The sequence below is a fragment of the Juglans regia genome, chromosome 4 (genome assembly GCF_001411555.2).
Source record: "Juglans regia cultivar Chandler chromosome 4, Walnut 2.0, whole genome shotgun sequence".
In the NCBI taxonomy this organism is placed as follows: domain Eukaryota; kingdom Viridiplantae; phylum Streptophyta; class Magnoliopsida; order Fagales; family Juglandaceae; genus Juglans; species Juglans regia.
This window is the reverse complement of record NC_049904.1, coordinates 9163147-9170945: the sequence shown is the minus strand read 5'-3', so window position 1 is coordinate 9170945 and position 7799 is coordinate 9163147. Positions and strand designations below refer to the sequence as shown.

Genomic DNA, 7799 nt, shown 5'->3' with positions numbered 1-7799 from the left:
TATATATATATTTTTTTATTTGGACTTCATACTTCATATTTGCAGATTCTATTAGTTGAACAATGCGACCATCTTTTTGTATTTCTCAGTACAATCAAACTTTGATGGGTCTGAGGCAGTGATTAAACGCTTTGAACTCTGTTCCATTTTAGCCACAATGTAGTTTTGCACAAACTAGAGTCGTGGCTTCAAAGAGGATGCTTGTATAATTGTTGGAGCGGAGGCTACTGGCTTAAAAATGAGGGAGGAAAATAGGAAAAGACACGGTTCTTTTTTTGAGTTTGTGTATTGGTCCATATATGCAACAATCTTGTAAATATAAATACAGAACATTTCAGACGTATATCACCGTCAATTGATCTCGACTGCTAACCTGCAACAAGGAAAGAGGGTGACCTGGTGCACCTCCGATGCCTAAGTTAGAAATATGTGTATTGCCTTGTAATGAGGTATCTGAATCTATTACCTTGGACTGCCTATATTGGTCCTTCATATAGGGGTGAATTGTTACTGATAAGGATAGTTAAACCCTTCCCAAAATCTCAGGGTCTTGAACGTCAAATTTCCAAGATATGATTTGAGAAGGAAATTATTAACATATCGAGGATAAACATATCAAATATCTCGCTATTTCCTTAGGGGTAAATATCTTTGATTTGTGACAGTTACCATATTAACCCCATTGTGTAATATGATCTCATGATAGCGAGTGTATGGTGCACTTGCAATTTTCTAGCTTGTTGGGCCCATTATATGGGCCTCTTACTCAGTATAGTTGGGCTCGTCTAGTGGAGATAAAGGAGTCTCTCACACAAAGTAAAAGGAATCTTATACTGCAAGAATTAGTTGAGTGTAGGGTTGTAAAAAAAAAAATCGAGAAAAAGGTGAACTAGTCCAGTCTGGTACCGATTTCTATTTAGTAAAATCAATTGAGGATCGGTCTAGTTCCAGTTTTAATTTTTAGAACACCGATTTGAATCGGATCAAACCGGTATATATATTATTTTTAAATTTTTATATCATATAAAAAATATTTTTATATGATTTTTTATAATATATTATATAGATTATATGTTAAATTGCTAGTTAAGATAACATAAAATTTTAAAATCTTATTATTTATGTTTATTAATCTTATAACATAAAATTAATATAGTATGAGTTAGATCTCTTCTGACCGGTCATAGAACCCTATGAACATGTAATATAATAAAATTAATCTTATGAGTCTTAATATAACATTTGATTTTGAAATAACATAAATTAGTCTTATAATTTTTAATATAATATTTGAATTTTGATATAACGTATAGATTTTAATTTTATAACACATAAATTTAATATAATATAAAATGAGTGATATAGATCAATCACTTGCTAAAATTTTATTGAAGTATAATTTTATTTATCTGTAAAATTAAAAAAATTAGACTCGACAAAACCGAAATTGAAAAAATAAAAAATCTTGATTTTAATAATTAATCAGTTTTATATAAATTTTAAAATTTTTAAAGCTGGTATATCGATTCAGTTAAAAAAGAAAAAAACTATTTTGTCCTCTCAATTGTACCACTTAATTTGACCACTTGTCAAATTTCTTTTTTTGTTTGTTTTTTACTTATTGATTAAGGAAATGATTTTAAGTGTATTGAGATATTTTTTTTTATTTTTTAAAATATTTAAATATATTAAAAAATAAAATAAAAAACTAAAAGATGAAAGAGCAGTAACTTGAGCGGGCTACTCTGGACTGTAGAGTAGCTCGGCTCTATTAAGACTGCATTTGAATGTTGAATTGAATTGAGATAAAAATTAAAAATTGAATAAAATATATCTAAAATATTATTTTTTAATATTATTATTATTTTAGAATTTAAAAAAATTAAATTATTTATTATATTTTATTTTTAAATTTAAAAAAATTATAATCATTAGATAAAATAATTTAAGATAAATTAAGATAAATTTAAAATCCAAACGTAAAATTATTCAAAATCAAACTCAATCGGAATAATGAGACCCTTGACTGAGAGGGTGCTTTAGGAAAAAAAATAATAATAATAATAACAGAGTGAAGTGCAAGGAATGGGACGACAGCCGAGCTTTGCTGGACCACCCACCTGCCAGTTAATATGAAAAATTCAAAATGGCGGGTCCTCAAGTCCCTCGCCCCCAACAAAAAAGTTTTAAAAAAAGCATTTAAATATTTGCATTAAAATTAAAAATTTCGCCGGCTCCAACTCACAAAATATGCAAAATATCTATATTATATATATAGAGATATTTGCTGTCATTCAGAGCAAAATATCTGTCTTCTGGATCTGGTTCACCCTTAATTCATCCTCAATAATCCGTTCCCCCGAATCCCCGATTTCCTCAGACACAGAGAGAGATGCGGGAAATCATAAGCATACACATAGGTCAAGCAGGGATTCAGGTGGGAAATTCCTGTTGGGAGCTCTACTGCCTCGAACATGGAATTCAACCTGACGGAATGATGCCCAGGTTTCTCTCTCTCTTGCTCTCTTTTGTTCGCTAGCCCGCTCGCTTTCAATTTCATTTCATCTACAGTAATATTGGTTTCTGAAGTTTCTGGTTTTTCTGGTAGACTAGAGTGAGCGCTTCATAAAATAGAGATTCTGAAGAATAGAAGGTTTCAAATATCTGGGGGTTTTGTATCTTATCGTTTGTTTTTTAGCCTTGATTCAGAATAAATCTTAGTTTGCTTCCGCTGTTCTTAAATGTGAGGTGAGACGTCTTTTGACGCCCTCGAAATTGAATTTTTAGGTTTCGTGTTATTATTGCTCGATCTTTGGGGCTGTACTGTAGTATCTTTTTATTTCTTTAACATCTCCAGCTAGGCGATGTTGCTGCAAAATTTCCTAATTTATGAGATGTTCTATAGCTGTTGGACATGACTTCGCCTATTGGTAATGATACATTGATGTTTTTCATCGTAGTGGTCGTTTTGTTTTTCACTATCATGGAGGAGTCGTTACCTTTTGGTTTTTCTTGAGTTGAGCTACTTTGCCAATGGCTGATTTTTCCCAATCGTACCTATTGCTAGTAAGCTTTTAAAGTGGGTCTTGCTTTCTCTTGTTAATTTTTTGGCTTTTGTTTTTCATTTCACTTGCTAGCTTTAGAGGAAGCTCAATTGATATGGTTTTACCTCTCATTTCTAGTCTATTGGTATATGAATTTACGTATTCACATGACTGATAGGTGCAATTTGAGAATACGTGAAGCCAATGTAATTAGTATTTAGGTATTAAAGAAATGCTATTCATCATTCTTTTAATCATCATCATTTCATCATCCCCTTGATGTGGCATCAAATGATTGGAAAACTATTTGTTGTTTTTCACTTATTTGCTAATTATTTAAGGCCACATAAGGGGATGGTGAAAGGTAGATAATTAAGAGGATGCTAAATAGAAATTTTCAAGTTTTAATTTATTAATTTACTTCAAAGAGCTTTAACAATTGTGCCCACCAAAGTAAAATTCCATGAAATCTATTACAAAAATAATGCAAGAGATTAAGTTTACAATTTATTTCTTGTATGATATGCCATTGAATCTCAAGGGTTAAATTGATATCAGAGATATGTCATACGCCATGAAACCTCAAAGGTCAATAAAGATATGCCATTGAATCTCAAAAATTAACTGTACATTTATATTTTTCCTGCCTTGGTGAAAGGTTAAATTGATCTAATGAATTGGAAATTTGTCCATCAACCACATTGTACCTATCAATGTGCTGAAGAATGTGTTATTTGACATACTGGACATCCTATCTTGAGTTTGCATCATTATAATGTGCAGAAATCATATTTCGAGTTTGTGGTCCAGGGGCATTAATTTCTTTGATGCTTCTGTATCCCTTGGACGTTGCCTTGTGATTCTGTTGCTACGGCTCCGCTAGGGCCCGCAGAACGTGATAGTTGATCAGGTCAGCAAGGCAACTGCTAAAACATGTTTTGAAAACTTTGATAAACTTTTTTGTTTATCTTATCCTTTCATTATAATTTTTATCATTTATTTGAGCGATGTGGCGCATTGACATTACTTGGAGATTAAATTGAGATGGATGTTTTGAAACATTCCTCTATTAGTTGTGTGCTGGATGATTGGATTGATATTGGTAAAGTCTTCTTGAATTACTTTTTAGTGCATTTACAGGTATTCAGTTAGTATCTGTAGATATCAACTTCAGAACTCATTTTTCCTGTACACGAGTTTTGGACACATCTTGTTTCTATTTCCAGTCTTCTTTTTTGACCTTATGAGTTTCGTTGTTATTTTTATGCAGTGACACCACAGTTGGTGTTGCACACGATGCTTTTAACACCTTCTTCAGTGAGACTGGTGCTGGCAAGCATGTGCCTAGAGCCATATTTGTTGATCTGGAACCTACTGTCATTGATGAAGTTAGGACTGGAACTTATAGACAACTTTTTCATCCTGAGCAACTTATTTCTGGCAAGGAAGATGCTGCGAACAATTTTGCCAGAGGACATTATACTGGTATAAGCATTTCTATTGCACTGTCAGGCGTGGCAATTTCATGCTATTCATTACTGTTGTCTTGAAAACCGCTTATTGCATGTTGTATGCTGCAGTTGGGCGGGAAATTGTCGACTTATGCCTTGACAGAGTAAGAAAATTGGCTGATAACTGCACTGGTTTGCAAGGTTTTTTGGTCTTTAGTGCTGTTGGTGGTGGTACTGGCTCTGGTTTGGGTTCATTACTTTTGGAACGCTTATCGGTAGACTACGGGAAGAAGTCAAAACTTGGCTTCACAATCTATCCTTCTCCTCAGGTATTTCCTCACAATTCCTTTGGAAAAGAATCAGAAAGGCCAAATGCAGGGAAGCTTGGCTACTAGAGATAGCACACCAAACATCTGATAGAAGTTACTTTTCTCTTTAAATTCAATCCATTACCTGATTTTTTTATGCATAGATAATCAATTGTGTTTTGCCCTACTAATTAAAATTTGAAGTCAAAGAATAGAGAGAGATATCGTGAAATGGCCATCTCCATAATCCAAGTTTAAAAGGATTATTTGAGGCTTTCAGCAAGGCAAATTCTGTAGTTTGAAGATTGTTGGAACTCTTCAATAATAAATGGGACATGAGCAGACACTTGAAGAAGAGAAATATTGTTTGGAAGGACAAATTTGATAGACTTTCCCTTTATAATCCCACATTTATGGTTTTTAATTTTTCTTCTGGCCGGATGGTTTTCATGCTTTGCATATGAAACTCTGATACCGCAACCCATGTGCAGGTATCTACAGCTGTGGTGGAACCTTACAACAGTGTACTCTCCACTCATGCTTTACTTGAACACACAGATGTGACTGTTCTTCTGGACAACGAAGCTATATATGATATCTGCAGGAGATCCTTAGACATTGAAAGGCCAACTTACACCAACTTGAATCGTTTGATATCCCAGATAATCTCTTCTTTGACCACTTCCTTGAGGTTTGATGGTGCCATTAACGTGGACGTTACAGAGTTTCAAACTAACCTTGTACCGTATCCTCGTATTCATTTTATGCTCTCGTCATATGCCCCAGTGATCTCAGCTGCAAAGGCTTACCATGAGCAAATATCAGTTCCTGAGATCACGAGTGCAGTCTTTGAGCCCTCAAGTATGATGGCCAAGTGTGATCCAAGACATGGGAAATACATGGCATGCTGCTTGATGTATCGTGGGGATGTTGTCCCAAAGGATGTGAATGCTGCTGTTGCTACCATTAAGACAAAGCGGACGGTTCAATTTGTTGACTGGTCAGTTCTCTCTAGGTTTTTTTTTTATTTTATTTTTTATTTTTTTAAATTTATTTCTCAGGAAAACAATTTATTTATTAAGGAATGCAAAAAATTTTCAAATAGTTGAAACCTTGTTACAATGCTGCAAACAGCTTACAAAAAAAGTCCTCTAAATGTACAAATTAGTCTCAAGCTCAAATTGTTTGTAAGAGTTCGTCAACCAAAATTATTGTATGGATAATGGGCCAATCCTTGAAAAGAGAAATGCAGAGCAGAAAATGACTTGTCCTGAAGCATAAGCCCTTCATTCCCTCTTCCCCCACCCCCTTTTCCAAAGCCCCACCCCACACCACACCCTTCCCCCTGCATATTCTGCTGGTCCACCCTCACTATGAAGATAAACACCCCCTCCCATCTCACCCACAACACCCACCCCATTCTTCAAAACTCCCAAGTGTTCATTGTACACATTTCAACCACAAAACTCTAATTTGCAAGTCAACCTTTAGATTTGGATCAATTGGCAGACCTAATTGCCATTGTTGGGTTTTTTTTTTTTTTTTTTTCAGGGGCAATTTTGTGATACTACTTACTATACTGATGTTTTTTTTTACTTTTTCTGGGCATATGCTATAAATAAGATTCTTTTCAGTTTGTTTTCTGTCATTGATCCATTGTTGATTGGTTTTGTTTTTGTATATCTTTTCATTATGAATTGAGATATTGTTATGCATGTAAATTCAGGTGCCCAACTGGTTTCAAGTGCGGCATCAACTACCAGCCACCAACTGTGGTACCTGGTGGTGATCTTGCCAAGGTGCAGCGTGCGGTTTGTATGATAAGCAACAATACAGCCGTTGCTGAGGTTTTCTCTCGAATTGACCACAAATTTGACCTCATGTATGCCAAGAGGGCATTTGTCCACTGGTACGTTGGTGAAGGCATGGAGGAAGGAGAGTTCTCAGAAGCCCGTGAGGATCTTGCTGCTCTTGAGAAAGACTATGAGGAGGTTGGGGCAGAAGGTGTTGAGGACGAAGATGAGGGAGAAGATTACTGAGAGTATCATTTTTATGCATTCCGCCTATCCTTCTGCATCTATCTAGTTTTCATTCTCGATCTGCAAATTGTAATAATTTCATCCATGATTTCGAATGGCGAATGCTCTCTCTCGCTCTCTATTTTGTGTGCTGGTTCTATTATTATGATGGTTTTTTAGTTGTTTTCATCCATTGAGATGAAGTACCTGAAATTTGGATATCTGATAGAATCCCTAGTGCTATCCATTGACGGACTGATGCGCTTAAATTAGAGATGAAACTAATGCTATACCAAAAGAAATGAAACCAAAGAGAGAATCAGAGATGCCCGTGATTTTGTGAAACTGTTAAGCTGGGTAGGCCTTTCCTCCAGCTATTGCGAAAAGGAATGAATACAGAGGGTGATTCCTCCAGTTGGCGCTCTCTCTCTCTCCTAAACTGTTTGATCTCGTTGTTATACGATCTCTGTTTGTTTTAACGCAAGTCATGCCAGTAATCGGTATTCTGTATTCACAAGAAAATCTCTCCGAGAGTCATTTCTCAACAACAAAGGAAAAAAATGATCACGGCAAAACAACATTCATCTCCAATGGTCAACAACGACTGCAAGATCCTATATCATAGCAAGAAGACATTGCAAAAGTTTCCATAAGCAACAACTGCATCTTTTCCAAATTTTAACTTCCTAAAATTGCTCGATTGTTTATGTTTTACCATTCATTTTACGACTTGCAAGAATCTGTGTATGAGAAATGCTAGTATGCTGCTCGAGTTTGTCCTCTCATTTTGACCGTTCATGTATTTAATTTTTTTTTTTTTTTTTACTTAATGATTAAGAAAGTTACTTTTATTGATGTATTTTTTTATTTTTTAAAAATATTTAAATATGTTAAAAAATATATGAAGTAATAAAGTTGAGAATTATCTTCCATTGTTTATAGTTATCAGAGACCATCGGCTGATGCCTTTTTCAATAT

The 7799-nt window shown here is 34.6% G+C and overlaps 1 protein-coding gene across 1 annotated transcript; it reads left to right on the top strand.

The window, feature by feature from the left end:
- The first annotated feature begins 2243 nt into the window (after positions 1-2243).
- LOC108990543 (tubulin alpha-5 chain) lies at positions 2244-7068 on the top strand. Its single transcript, XM_018964540.2, has 5 exons — positions 2244-2505; positions 4315-4529; positions 4625-4824; positions 5295-5803; positions 6530-7068. Exons 1-5 carry the CDS (start codon positions 2393-2395, stop codon positions 6840-6842), a joined length of 1350 nt encoding a protein of 449 aa, XP_018820085.1. The 5' UTR covers positions 2244-2392; the 3' UTR covers positions 6843-7068.
- The last annotated feature ends 731 nt before the right edge of the window (positions 7069-7799 follow it).

What these genes read in the sequence shown, in the direction of transcription:
- LOC108990543 (XM_018964540.2), top strand. Translation starts at nt 2,393, where the DNA reads ATGCGGGAAATCATAAGCATACACATAGGTCAAGCAGGGATTCAGGTG. An exon ending in CAATCTATCCTTCTCCTCAG is followed by an intron (nt 4,825 to 5,294) that starts GTATTTCCTCAC and finishes ACCCATGTGCAG; the next exon opens with GTATCTACAGCTGTGGTGGA. An exon ending in ACGGTTCAATTTGTTGACTG is followed by an intron (nt 5,804 to 6,529) that starts GTCAGTTCTCTC and finishes ATGTAAATTCAG; the next exon opens with GTGCCCAACTGGTTTCAAGT.